A 14,661-nucleotide genomic window follows, 5' to 3' on the forward strand; every position below is an offset into this window, starting at 1 on the left:
TATATATGGGATTTGACTGTAGATGTCACACTTTTGGCCTAATTTGAAGGACATGTAAGCAGAGTTTAAATAAAACAGTTGAGTCACATAACAAATTTGCTGTTTGGTTATTTTCCTATACTGGTTGACATTGAAAATGGAAAAATCAGAGGGAAAGAAGAATAAACAATTTCCTTCCATGCTTTACAGAGCAAAAACCTTAACACGTAGACGAAAGCTTCAACTTCAAAGTCACCGTAAAATGGGAATTAGGAGATAAAGGCAACCAGCTGTAAAAGTGTACTTTCACAGTTTGCTTTACAACAGATGTACCATACATACATTCCACTGGTAACAAAAAGGATGAGTGCAAAATCAATCATAAATTCCGTTCAACAAACTTGTAAAGAATACATCACAATAATTTAAATAAAGGGGAATGGTATGCAATGCTGCTTTAGTACAAGGAAAAAATGTCCATTGCAATTTCTTTGATTTCCTTCTACTTTAACTCCCAGGTGATTTGTTGCACTGTACTAAGAAGTATGCAAAGTCAAGTTCCAGGGACAAAAAAAGACATTAATAAGACTAACTGGTGTCAAGATAACATGACTGGGGTGTTTTGACCTATTAAACTCACTATAATGGGGAAATGGAGGAGGAAGTATTAACGCTAAACTCATGCTAATAATGCAAAGCATAATGAAAGCATGTTATGCTGATGCCTGCTAATTTACAGTTTTCTTCTGCAGTGATGAAAGTAAAGTTGTATGCTTTCTAATATTTTATCTATCAGCTGATTACTGGTAAAATAGCTTGGAACTGTCAATGATTAAATGTAGTATGTTTTAGTAAACTTTTCTATAATGTATGCCATTATAGTCACATGACATGATTTCTCAAATATGAATGAAATTATTCTTAAAACATCTCCCAGAAATAAATAGTGAAAAAAAATTTTTTTTAACATTATGAAGAAAAACAGAAATGAAGAATTTATTATACCACTTTGCTTTGACTTAGGAATGTTTCCCAACTTTGAAAATCTAAGCAATGTGCCCAAGGTCACATTTAAAGTCTTCTTTGGATTTGGGAGCAGAGCTAATTATGCTTTTTCATGCAGACTCATTAAAAATGCTTGAAAATTGCTACAGTTTCTCTATAGGTATTTAAATACAGCAAAAATTGAAATCAGTTAAGTGCACTTACAAAGAAAGGTAAACAGAAAAACAGGAAAAAAAAAAAGAAGAAAAAGAGAGAGTTCTCTGAATCTAATCTACAACCAAAAATCCCTGATTGGTAAGAAACACATACCTGGAATGAGAGGATATTTCACTTAGGTCTCCCATACTGCCTTCAGCTGTATGACTGGTAGAAATAGCAGAGGCATAGCTATGAACAGCATAGATTTTAGCTGGCTCATCATCTGGCCCAGGAGTTTYAGAAGATTCAGTCCACTGCTCAGTGCAACAATGTACTCCAGACCTGCTGCCAGCAAGGTGTAAAGGGGCCAGAAGCGGAGCAGGCATACAAGGAGCTGTATCAATGCCACTGTCAGTAGAGGCCCCTTTTATATACGTTAATCCAAGCAGTTCAGGGTCCATCAAATCTCCAGAACCAAAATGCTTTTCATCACTATTGCTGGATGTATTACTGGATAGAGTATTGCTGCTTGAGTGGCTGGAACAGCTTTTGTCTCCAATCTTAACGACAGCAACAACAAAACAAAGACACCCCCCCCCCCCAAAGTTAAATAGTACAATCTTTATTTTCATATACATTTCTGAATTTATGCTTTTCAAAGATGACTTAATTCTTGTTACAGTATGTTATAATTGCAAAATATGAAAAAGGCTAATTATACTCACCAGTTTTGATGAAGTGAATTACATGACTGGCTAGACACATTAGAAGTTGATGTCATTCCAAATAAAAGTGAATATTAGGTTCCAGTTACATCTTTTGTAGCAAATCCTAGTATCACACTTGAATTTTCTGATTTAGGTCTTGCTTAACATCCATAAAATTGTATTTCAGGACAGTTAAAATAAACATTTGTTAAAGCTAGAAGCATTGGTAATTATCTGTTGAAACAAGTTCCATAGCAAATCTGAAGAACACTGAAGACTGAATTACCCTTGGCCTTTTCTCAGTGTGGGTGAAATATGCAGTTTATTGGATCAAATCCAATTGGATGTGTGGCTACTTGAATCGAAGCCAAGTGCAATGTATGTGTACCAGCTGAAAGTAACTTGAGTCACAGGGCTCTAAGCTAGGCATGGCTATTGAAGTGGAAGAATTTTGTCAGGCATTTGAGTCAGAGGATGTTCTTTTTAAGAGGTTTTATAGAGAGTTGGATTAATTTAACTATGCAACAAAGCAGCCAGAAGAAGGGTAGATGGACCTCTGTTAGGTAGAAGGGAAGTGGGAAGGGAGACTAGCTCTTTTACGTGATCCTSCTTCTAGCAGATGTATATGAATATAGGTGTTGCTTACACATTAAAGCTGTTAGACAAGGCAGCCTTTCCAGAAGTGACACTTCTATTTCATGTAGGAATCAACAGGTTTGAAAGCTTAAGAAATTGTTTAAAAAAGGGGGGAGGGGGACGAGGTTACATTTGCATTCATTCTGAACCTTGCACAAGATGGTTCTCACCTTAAAAACAATAAACCAATTGATGAAAATGAGCAGCTTTTCCAAAGAGAGGGACTTAGGGAAAGGTGTTTGGAGAAAAGGGGCATCACTTTGTACTGTAAATGTAAAATGGAATCAAAGTGGAGTGAAAAAAAAGGAAAGGAAAAAAGGAAGGGAAAGAAAGGGAAGGAAAAAAAAAAAAAGAAAAGCTCAAAGGCATAAAATCTGCCTTGGAAGATATATCATGTATGAACCTTTCAAAAAATTTCTTGTATGCTGCTGAATGTACATGCCTAGGCACTTTCCTGACCCTGTAATCGGTAGAAAATCTGGACATCTATTGACACAGACATATTGAACTGTTCAAAGTTCACTATGGCCATAGGTTGGGATCATTTTACACATTTCCTTGTGCCAAGAGAAATTTTTATGTGAAGGCTCAGGTTGGCCCTGATTGTGACTTCTTGTTAAACATTACGTCATGGAGCAAGATTGAAAAAAAAAAAAAAAGTAAAATCAGCAGGAATATAATATTCATCCAAGGGGTCAGGAGAACAAAGAGAGCTTGAGGATAGCCAGTGAAATTTCCTCCCTCTCCCCCCACAAGTTAAAACAGATAACAAGACTGCAAAGATGTTTTTCTAATGCTTAAATATATTACAGAGTTCTTGTTCATTTGCAGTAGCCCTCAGTATGAATTTCACTGGCCATCCCAAAACTGGAAGAATCACGTGGCAAATTGGGCTGAGCAAAAAAAGGGGAGCACAGGAGAATGTTACAAAGACCTCTACAAGGCAATGACCTTTTTTTTTCTGCTTTACAACATATAGCAACTAAATAGTCTCATCTTGTTAGTATTATCTTTATAATGAAAGTGCTTTTGTTTTGTACAATATAGTTCTCTTGCACCTGTACTGCACATATGCATGTGCATGCAAACACAGGCTAAGTCTACTAGAAAATTTTCTATTGAGATCCCCACCATCTAAAAAGCATAAGAGCTGCCACTGGCATAAAAATCTGATTGAAGTTCATCAAAACAAGTATTTAACTTTGGTATTCATTCTGTATTTAATGCTGATTGTTACCTATACTGATTCCAGCTTCACATTGACTTTGACTTAACTTAATGAGAAAGAAAATACTTTTGTCTTCATGTGCATAATTATGTAGCATGATTCTGTTTATGATAGTACTTTTTTCAAGAAGTCTCAGGTTAGATTTTCTTAAGGTATCAATGTACACCAGATGAGAATCTGTCTCCAGAATAATATCAGTATAAGCTTACAAACAGCACACAGGTTCCTACTACGTATAACAGGATTCTCCTGTTACAATAACAAAAATAATAGAAAAGAACAATGCATATCATTAGTACTTTCTGTCTCTAAGTCACTGAGAATTTTGCCACTACTAACGACAAGCCTCTAATCTAGGTGGATCAATAATCCTTTCACCATTCCCAATATAGAAACTGCATTTTTACAGCTATTACTTATAATTACAGTACATGTGTATTTCATACAACATGATAGGAAGTGCTATGGTGAATATAATTTCTTTATTTAGTATGAGAAATACTTTGGAGATTAAACAAGCCAATATAAATGAAGCTGTAAACGGACAGCAGAGCATAGCCTATATTAGATAGGCTTTTATCTCCTCAATGCCCCAGACCCAAGTCTTCTTAAAGTTCTTAGTTTACAAACACAGATTAAGCATGTTCAATTCACTCCAGGTCTAGATGACCATACTCTTTGCCTCCCAAAACCTGCACTGGCTTTCCTAAACTATCAAAATATATTTTTAAGATACATTTCTTCAAGTCCAGATTTTTTTAAGAGTTTTGAATGACATCCACGTAAAAGACTTACATGTGAAAGTTTGTTTGGAGAGTCCTTGCCACTGCCTTCTTTTTGTAAAGCCCGGTCTTTGTAGGAACTCAGGATTTTGGTTGATGGTGCATGCCACTTGGTTTCTGCCATAAATAATTGTGTTTTAATTTCTGACTGCTAAAAAGATGAGTATACTGTACAAAGAAAAAAGGCACATGGCTTAGTGCTTTAAAGATCAGGTTTTAAACCTGTACACTCTTTGGAAACAGAGATGAATATCTTTACAGAATTTCCTAAGGTCTAGTTTTTCAATGATAATTAAACAGAGTTCAACCTGCTTTCCATAATTCGTGAGGCTTTCAGAAGTTCAGAGGTAGTTTGTTTCAAGTATTATCTAAACATCCCACAGCATATTCTGTTAGACTGTCCATAACAGTCCCTACTTTCACTGGCATATTATGTGCTGTTTGGGTATCAAACCTCCACATCAGAAGTGGCTGCACTTCTGATTCTGGTACTAGTACTGCATTGTAAAAAAACATTTTTAAGATATCGTATTTAATTATTACCAGAATGTCTGGTTCCTTCCAAAGTTTCCTCTCGTTCTCTGCCTCCTTCACACTCCAGTGAACCTGAACCTTGGTGTTCATGAAGTAAAGGGGATTGGCACCTTTTAACATAAACAGAAAATTAAGCTGTTGGGGTGGGGGTTTTTTGTTTGTTTGTTTGTTTGTTTTTAGGAGACTAGTTACATGATGAACACCACCACTTTTTACTCTTCAAAGCAAATATTCTGTGATTAAACAATCACACCAACCAACCCACCAACCTAGAAACATTTCCAAACACAGAACGGAAATATTTACATGCAATTTTCTCAAAAGCACACTGTTATGTCTTAAGTGTGAACAGACCAAAAGACACTAAATTTTAAGAAGAAGTCAAGCTTAGGGTTATATAGCCAAAGCTTTTTGCAGTGGGTGAATTATGGAAATGCAAGCTTAACTGCTTCATAAACCAAACCCCACTGAAAATGACTGTGCATGTTATTGCAGAGTTTCACATTCAAAACATGTATGCAAGCTGATACTAGATCTGTTGCTTTGTTTTTTTGCCATTTTTACTTAAAATTATGAATGATGCCTCTATTCACTTCAGATTTAAAAACTATGTGAGATTCTTTAAATCTTATAATCTGAACTCCAAATTATCAGGTACATACCGCAGAAGATAAATTATTTCACAAAGCAACACACTAAAAACAAGGTTGCTATTAGTAATTACCGTATTGGAAAAATGAAACCAGATGAATTTTCATGTGTTTCCTGTTCCAAAAAATTGCTACAGTTTTATCTGAATTATTAACATCTATCTAGCTGCCAGAGATTTGAGTGAATAATCTGAAATTCCTTGAGGTGGATCCAAAATATTTCTTGTATCTGTTACATGGGGTATTTTACACACAAACATACATGACAAAGCAATATCCTCCTTAGAAACAAGGAGTCAAAATGATGTTTTCAGTATTCATATTTTTCATAAAAGCTTCAAAAAACCAAGTGGCAAATCTGGAGAGCTTTTAGATTATGCTATGTAGATACTGCCATATCTAAGCATCTTATAACAGAAATGTTTTCAGCAGCTGTATTTGTACCACAAAGTGATACATTAAAGTAACCAGTAACCAGGAACAGATTTCTCACATAATATTCTTAAAATATGTACAGTATATTGGGGTGGTTTCTTTATTCACAAATAGTTAACTTCTGAAACCTTTAGCACCAAGGGATTAACAGGGATTGAAAAGAACCATCTGTATACTGCAACAGCTTGACAGGGAGAAGAGACTTCAGAAATACTGCTACTTTTCTGAGCAAGAATGGAGGCCACTGGAACAAGCACAGTAGGAAATACAGTCTTGTAACAACAGAAGGATCATTACCCTTCCACTGAAACAAAAGGAGGAGAAATGATAATTTTATTGTAGTTCTGAGTTACTAAGCTGATTTGTGTCTAGTTACTGGGAAAGCAGTGCATGTTATTTATCTGTAATGTAAAATAACTATTTGGTCCTAAAGAGTTAAGTAGTATAGTTTTAAAATTATATTGGCATACACATTACATTAAAGATTGGTAGATTTGTGCTTCTTAAAGTTTACTAATAACCTTTGCAAATTAGTCTATGATATATAGCATGCACATAACTTTTGTTTCAGAAAGATGATGCATGAGAGCTGCAGCAAGAAATAAAATCATCAGTACCCGTCACATCCCACTTGCTGTCTCCACTGGCTACTCCCGCTGGGTCCTGGGTCACTGGAGGAGGACTGGTTGCTTGGTGAACTTCTGTAATGTTGACTAGAATCATTAACAGTGCACTGAAGTATTTGTGGAGTTTCAGAATTGAATGGGGCTGTGTTTCTTTTACACAAATAAATCCAYGTTTACAATTAAAAAAGAGTCACACAGATGCAGTATGAATACTTAGTGTATATTAATTTGGGGAATTTATAGTTTTATCCTAGTTTCCTATCATTTAAGTGAGTATTTTTTTAATATTTATTTCATTATTAACAAAATATTTCCAAATAAAAATTTTTAAATGGGCATAAACTTTAAAAGGACAAAAAGATAGAGACTAACAGCCAAATCCTACTTTCCTTATATCTACCTTTACTTCTGAAAAAGTAGGATTACTCATGAGTCACAGCAGCTGGATTAGGCCTCAAAATTTACATGTGGGAATCTCTTGTAGTTAATCAGAAGTAATCATTAGTCTCTTTGCATGTATTCCAATTTTGAACATAATAATTTAGAAAAGGCACAACTGATACTTTTATTATATTTTGTTCTAATAATCTTTGACATAGAAGAATAACATGAAAACAGTTTCATGAATAATGTTATTTTGTGCTTATTATTTAAAATTTGAGCCTTATGTCTGTTCAATGTCTCCACAATTATTCTTCCTGGATTTTCAGACAGCTGAAATATAATGTTCAAATTTGTTCTTGATCACCCTCCTTTCCTTCACTTGTGTGCATATCAGTCCAGAACTCTACAACCTAATTTCCCTCTGCAGCTGTATTATCTTGAATTCCCTGTGTTTCCTTCTTTTTTTTCCATGTTTTTTTAAAAGACAAGGTAAAAATGARTTTGCGTACTCAGGCAAGACTTGAAAAGAGGTAGTTTTGGATTTATGCACAACATTTGCCCAAGGATATGACATTCAATAAGCATTTTTACTGTTCAGCTTGAAAATCTCCAAGACACTTGCTATTGTATTTTGTCTAACAGCCAAACACATATATATTAAGTAGATGGAGCAACGCCTAAATCTTGTGTGTGTTCCTCTCTAATAAGGATGGACAGGACTGAGTGTCTCACAGTCAAGTGAATTAGTCTATAGGCTACAGCTGAGTTCAGTTGTGTGTTGCTGCTTCTCATCACCAAGAACTCTGCATCTCTTCCTGCACAGCTTAAATCATCCAGCTTTAAGGAATGGGTAGAAGATGACCCGATCCCTATCCAGCCTCTAGACTGGGACATGGTGCTCAAAACTGAGACATTGGTTTGGACTGTTTTAGGCTGGGAAATGTCTAGATTCCAGGCCTTCCAATTCCTAGACAAGTGTCTAGCCATTAACCGACTAAATAAAAGGCATCTACAAAAATTTCCTTTTGAAACCACAGCCACGGAAGGCTAGTCAGAGAATGCCTCACACGGTTCCTTTACAGAACAGTTGCAGCTGCCTGTTCTCAGGAATGGATTCTGGACTCCAGGTGAACAGACAGACACTTGCCAACAACTCTGACTCAAGCACAAAAGTACATGGAGACTTCTTGGTGTGAAAAGCCAGAAAAGTGAATCTGACTGAAGCTTAGGTCTTAGGCATTCACGGAGAAGCTGTCACAGAATTAGGCATTTCGTAAAAACAAGAGTGGAGTTCAAAGATATCCTTGCATTTCTTGTCAACTAATTATATAAAACCCCTTGATCAGCGCAAGAACGTCCGGCTTGCGTTCTCAAAGCACTAAACTCTCCCCAGGAGCTGTACTAGGAGTTCAGGTGTTCAGGTCTCAGTTTTTGATTTCACTCCAGGGACTGGGCACCTAACTGATAGGTATCACAGTAGTTAAACTATTGCTGCTCAAGTCTTTTACTATATCTAGCCCACAGGTCTCTTACTTCTTCCTCTTTTTATCTCTGAAAATACCCATTATAAAATGACTTCAAAGTTAGTTCATTTTCAGGTCAATTACTGTAAMTTCCCAGTTTTATCTCCCTGCTTCTCCCTGCCTGCACTCCTCTCTGGTTTGTCTAAATTGATATTGGGTCTCTGACCCTTCTAAAATCTCTTCATCATTTTCCTAGTCTGAGTACATATTTTCACCCTCAGGAGACTATCTGTAATCAACCTTATTTTAAACTTTAAGCCATCTACTATGCCTCTTCTCATGTGGAAAGAGCTTGCCAATTAGATACCTTGCCTTTCATGTTTCAAGACCCACATGTCACAGTACATCATTCTCCTCCCTTTTCATTATTTGCACTCCATAGCATGTCTTCCCCAGAATAGCACTTTTGCATTGCACTTGTTTTGTTTAAGTGATACAGAAATTTCTTCATGACAAGGGATGGTCTCTGTCTTCTAAAGTTTTTTCACATGTTTCACTGAGTGTTAGGAGATGTGCAAATTATGTTCGTAATTTTTTTTTTTTAAATGAACAGCATGCCAGAAAGCTTTCTTTTTTTCCTATACATAGCATGTAATATGCGTAACAGAGCTTCATAAATCCTGAAGTATTTCTAGATGTTCAATATATTATCTACTTATGCCAGTATTTTACCAAGAATTTTGGGAACAAATCATTAGGAAATGCTTAAGTCCTGTAATGCTAACAAATGCACCTCTCTTTGCAGGTGTGGGGAGGGGCAACGGAGCAAGAGAAACAAGCAAAATACAAGTGATCTTAATTGGGAGTGTCCCTTCCCCAGACCATGATATAGACATATTTTCAAAGATTTGTTACTAGTAACTGTATATTTTTCAAGCAAAATCTGAAAAATCACTAATTGTTTTCTACTAAATTAAATAGTGTAGCAATGGCAGCATTTCATGATTTCAGGCAGAATTTTTTAAAACAAGTTAAGACTAATATTTGGATTTTGTATCAATTAGAGATTTCAGGTAAGCAATATTTTTGCCTTGGAGATTAGAAGAACTATATCATTTCAGAGAAAAGGGCATAAGCAGAAATAATTGCAAACAATAAAGAGTAAATTAAAGGACAGAGAGTTCTGTTCAAGACACATGGTTTTTCTAAATAATTCAGAGGTCAAATGTACATAGAAATTTTAAACTTGAAAACAAATCGTTCCCTTATGAAGAAATATGATTAAATTAGAACAGACCTACTATCCCATCATCTAATAGGTGTCATTTATTCAAATCACAAACTCCTCTTTGTTTAATTAAAAGCAAAGCAAAGCATAAGGACTGGTAATGAGTTACAGAACCCTTTGAAACTATGCCAGTAGTGTGGTAATGAGATTAAATCGTTCATTTTTAAAGGGATGAGTTCTTTTTATTTACACTCGCTATTTGTTTAAATATGCTCCCAAAAGATGGGGGACAGTACACTGTTTAGATTGAAAAGTAACAAGCCAGTTTTACTGATTTGGAAATAAAGGGGAAAGGTTAGCTGTCTTCATCATTAGGATCCTGAATACAGTGCGCTATCATCACAAACAAAAGTCACTTGTTTCAAGTAGAGGGAACCATGATCAGTGAATTTACTTTCATATGACCTCAGAATTAAAATTTCTATTTAAACTCAACAAAATAACATGAACATTCAAAAAAGGTTTAAAAAGTAAGCATACCAAAGGTCTAGAAAACAGAGATATCTAAGTAAGGCACATTAGGAAAATGACAGGAATTAAATGGAGAGTATATTACCTTGCACCATCTGGCAGTTTTCTATCAAAGGAAGTGCTGCGAGGAATGGCTGTCTGAGCCTGCTGGAGAAGCTGCTGGCACTGCAGTCTGTCAGATGTTCCTAGGATTGGAGAGGCACGAGAGAGAGGCTGCCCAGCGGGAGTCGGCACCCGATGCCAAGTAGTATTCCTTCTGAAAGGGGTTTTATACTCACATGGGGTGCCTTCACTGTCAAGTTTGTATTCCACCATGGGTATACGACAAAGTTCTGAACAACCCCTGCAGAACAAATAAAAAAGCTAATGAATCTCACTGGAGGGGACAGAAAAGAAATCTTGTTTCCTACAGCAGGAGTATATGCACATTTTTCTTCAAGATGCTTAAAGGTGTTCATATAGCATCATACTGCCATTTGAATGCTTCAAAACTATAATGCCATTCAGGAAGGAAACACTTCAAAATAAAGGATTTGCTGTCATGCCATCAAAGGTTTTTGAGCTTTCTCATTGCTCTTCAAAAAGAGAAAATATTAAGCTTATATAAATAAATCTGCATCTTAAATTTTACATAATAAAAACTAATACAAAYAAAGCATTCAGAATTCAGGAAACACCATGTCAAGTTCTTGTGTAACACCTCTACTTTGCTCAAATTTCATAAATTATTTCTTAATGTATAAAATTCCACATCAGAAATTATACACGCTTTTTGCATCCCAGCAATCTTAAAAGTGGTATTGAGAATTATCCTTTAGAGTCCCATCCTGTCCCAGCCAAATGACAGAATCATTTGCATCACACATGACACACATTTGCATCACAGTATATACGCTAAATGGCATCTAAGTATTTTTCTATTTATTTGTAAAGGGTACTTCCTAACCTCTCTCTTTCTGGGGACTTCTTTGCCCAGAAGACAAATGGTGAAGGGGAAGGACGAGACAAAACCAAAACTGACTGGCTGACGTCTGCTTGAAGCCTACAGTGTGAGTAATTTCTAACACATTCCCAGAAAGGTAGACTCAGGTGAAAGCAGTGACAATATTCCCCAAAAGATCAGTCTGTTATTTGGGACATTTGCAGACTCAGGCTGGACTTGAATTAAGGACTACTGTCTAAGCAGTTAGTTAACAGAGGTTTCAGGCCCACTTTAAGTCAGCGCTGACTATTATTGCAGACATACTTTATAGTCTCACAAACAGCAAGGTTATTTATCTGTTTCTGACAGGTAGTGCGTACTACATTAACTTCTATGAAAAAAACCACCCTAAGTAATTCTAATACAGCACATTAAGTGTAAGAAAGAAACAGTGAAAGAGTGCTTCTTTGTCTCAACTAAAATTCACTGCTCTGTCCCTTGAACTGAGTCTTAATCAAGCTTTGCTTTTGTTGAAAACTCAACATTCATCATTGCTGACTAAATTCAAAACACCTAGAGAAATTGTAAGAGTGGCTATAATGTGTTTACAATCTTATAATCCTGAAAATGCTTCAGCACAAGTGACTTCACACAAATGTGCAGTTCAATTAAATTGTATAGATTCTTGTATGTTAAATTACTGTGTCCTGAAGCTTCTGAATCAACCCCCAAAAGAACATTTTCATTGTCAGTATTCCAGTAGGCAGATGAAAAAGAAAGTATTATAAAAATGGTAACTACGTTAGTCAAGGTCGTTGAAAGAAGATCTGTGTGCAAAAGTAGCAACTATATTCTGTATTTTCTGTATGTGCCCAGTGTGATCGAGCCAATTGCTTCAGGCTGCTGAATTTTTGTGGCATTGGAATAGGCAAACTGTCAATCTGTAACATTAAACTTTAGTCCCTGCTGGCACTCAAACATATTAAAAAGGTAAAGGAAGTACTTCAGTCAAAATTCACAGGATAAAGCACTGAGAGTGGAGATTAGCAGTCAATGTAGGGCAGAAGATGCTGTGATGAAGACAACCTGAATAAAGGTCACTAGTATACTCCAAAAGAGAGCTGAAAATTCTTGATTTTTCAAGTTTTTTTTTAAAAAAAGAAAAACTAGAAGATCACGCTAAAACTGTACATTAAAAGAACATCAAGGTTGCAAGCTTAAGAACTCAGAAGGCAAGAAGTGTCAAAATTAACGTTACCCACGTAACTTTAATTTGTCCTCTTTCTGTCAGTGGAGTAAAATTCTATGCTTTCTCTTCTGCTTTTTGCAAAGAACTCTCTACCTCATGCCATGCATATAAAGGACAGCATTCATTGAAGAGATGCTATTCAATACATAATTATCATTATCATTTGATGTATGTCAGATTTCAGTTGCATTTTTCTGCACTCATTTCTCATGAGAAATTATTTGATAGCTGCCTACTTTCACTGGGTATAAAACTCATTTCTTCCCCGCTCCTCTTATCACACAGCATCAGAGAATTTCACAAGAATGATTTTCTGGTTTTAGCTTCCCTATGGAGGTAAGAAGACAGGTACAGTCTCCTTCCACATACAGAGAATGAGGGTATGGAGAAATCAATGTTACAGAATTACCACTTAATTTCAGAAGATCAGTTTGATATGTCTATAGACTTATTTTTTCAGACAATACCATGTTTATTCAGACCACTGCTTCAAACTACTTCAGTTCCTTTATTTTTTATTTATTTTTTTTAAACTGTTTTACGCTTCTGAAAATCATGAAATACACATAGTGAGCTCTTAGAAAAATGAACACAGTGGAAAGGCCAAGTTAAGTAAATTGCATAGAATCACACAAACATTTCTACYGCAGAAGCATAAATAGTATACACTTCTCCAGGGCACTATTCAGCTGCTTATATCCCAGGACCATTCTTCTCTTCTTAAGGCTCCCTGCCTCATTTGCTGTACATCTTCCAAGTTTGCAGTAAATGAGACCAAGGTCTAAGAGACAATAGCCCCGAGCAATACAGCCTTGATTCATTTCCAGAGCAGGTCCATAATGTTAAGTGAACATAGAAGGTTCATAAAGAAAAAATCACATAAGATTGATTATTCAATTAAAGCCTTTCATAAAGCTTTATATACAAAAGGAACAGAACAAAGAATGCACAGATGACTTAGCAATGTTAATATTACTTTTGTGCACTGTATAATTTCTTGTGTGGTCATCTATACAGTTGGTCATTATTTGATCAGGAAGTTGAACAGCTGTGTATTTCAGTTATTCCTCTGCTGAATTCTTAGTATCACTTCACTCCCTCCCTTGGTACCATAATCCTTAAGCGTTAGAAAGAACTGCCCCCTCCGCCATCTTTAATTGTTGGGATATTGACGTTACAGTTTTTTCTTAGTAACTGGAGAAACGTATGTAACATGTAATTGTTATTCTATCCCTCAGCAGATACCCCCCCTAAAGTACTTAAAGTGCAAGAGCAGTCACAGGTTTTGAAACACAAAGTGATTGTTACTACTACTGACTCAGCTTGCTAGCTGGATAACTAAAGCATGATATAAAACCAGCAAACAACAAACTTTCCTAGCAAAGAATAATAACTTCAAATTTTGTACAAGTTTGTATGTGTTTCCTTCACTAAAATGTATGCCTCTAACTGACAAAAGACAAAATAACTCAGGGCATTGTTCCTGCAAACAAAGGTTTACAGAACAACCCTATTACAAACCACTGTAAAAATCTAAAAATGTTACTTTTACATTCAAAAACACATGAAGTTGTTACAAGTAATAGTGCAAGTGGAGTCTCAACATGACCCTTGTAGCTTGCAAAAAAAATAAAATCCATGGTGAAAATGAAACTACTCTATATGGCTTCCCTTGTCATATAGAATTTATTTTTTTAGTTTAAAAGTACAAACCTTTAAAAATGGTAAAGGCTGAACATTTAAATAGAAAAGCAGTGCCTAAAGAACAGATATTGCAGCATACAAAGAAATGTAAAATCATAATTGTAGCTACTTCCTATTGGAAACAAAGGGAATCAGTTACTGCATGCCTGCAATCCAATAAGTTTTTTTTTTTTTTTTTTTGCTTTGGATCAAACTGCAAGTTATCTTGCATGAAAAACAACAGATGAAATTAAATACAATTCCCCATTAATATTTAGTTGAAATGTTAACTAACTTACAGTATCTTAACTTATTCCACTGGATGAAGAATATATATTGGCACTGATATTGAACAAAAGCTTTTAACTCAATTTAAAAACTATATAAAGACAAATCTAGATCTTATGGTCTTACAAAGATATTTTAAAGTTATGTTAAATATGTATAGGATTTAAAACAGCTTTTCCAATTATACTTGATA

At 35.5% G+C, this 14,661-nt stretch overlaps 1 protein-coding gene across 1 annotated transcript in view; it reads right to left on the reverse strand.

The window, feature by feature from the left end:
- Positions 1 to 14,661, reverse strand: part of SIPA1L2 (signal induced proliferation associated 1 like 2) — a 93,008-nt gene that overhangs the window by 28,536 nt on the left and 49,811 nt on the right. Inside the window, exons 9-13 of the mRNA XM_026081536.1 lie at positions 10,412 to 10,669; positions 6,712 to 6,807; positions 5,019 to 5,119; positions 4,489 to 4,592; positions 1,294 to 1,682 (exon numbers count right to left, since the gene is read on the reverse strand). Of these exons, the coding sequence (XP_025937321.1) occupies positions 1,294 to 1,682; positions 4,489 to 4,592; positions 5,019 to 5,119; positions 6,712 to 6,807; positions 10,412 to 10,669 (948 nt within the window). The remainder of the gene's footprint in view (positions 1 to 1,293; positions 1,683 to 4,488; positions 4,593 to 5,018; positions 5,120 to 6,711; positions 6,808 to 10,411; positions 10,670 to 14,661) is intronic.

This window comes from Apteryx rowi, unplaced genomic scaffold, assembly GCF_003343035.1.
Source record: "Apteryx rowi isolate R43461 unplaced genomic scaffold, aptRow1 scaffold_552, whole genome shotgun sequence".
In the NCBI taxonomy this organism is placed as follows: domain Eukaryota; kingdom Metazoa; phylum Chordata; class Aves; order Apterygiformes; family Apterygidae; genus Apteryx; species Apteryx rowi.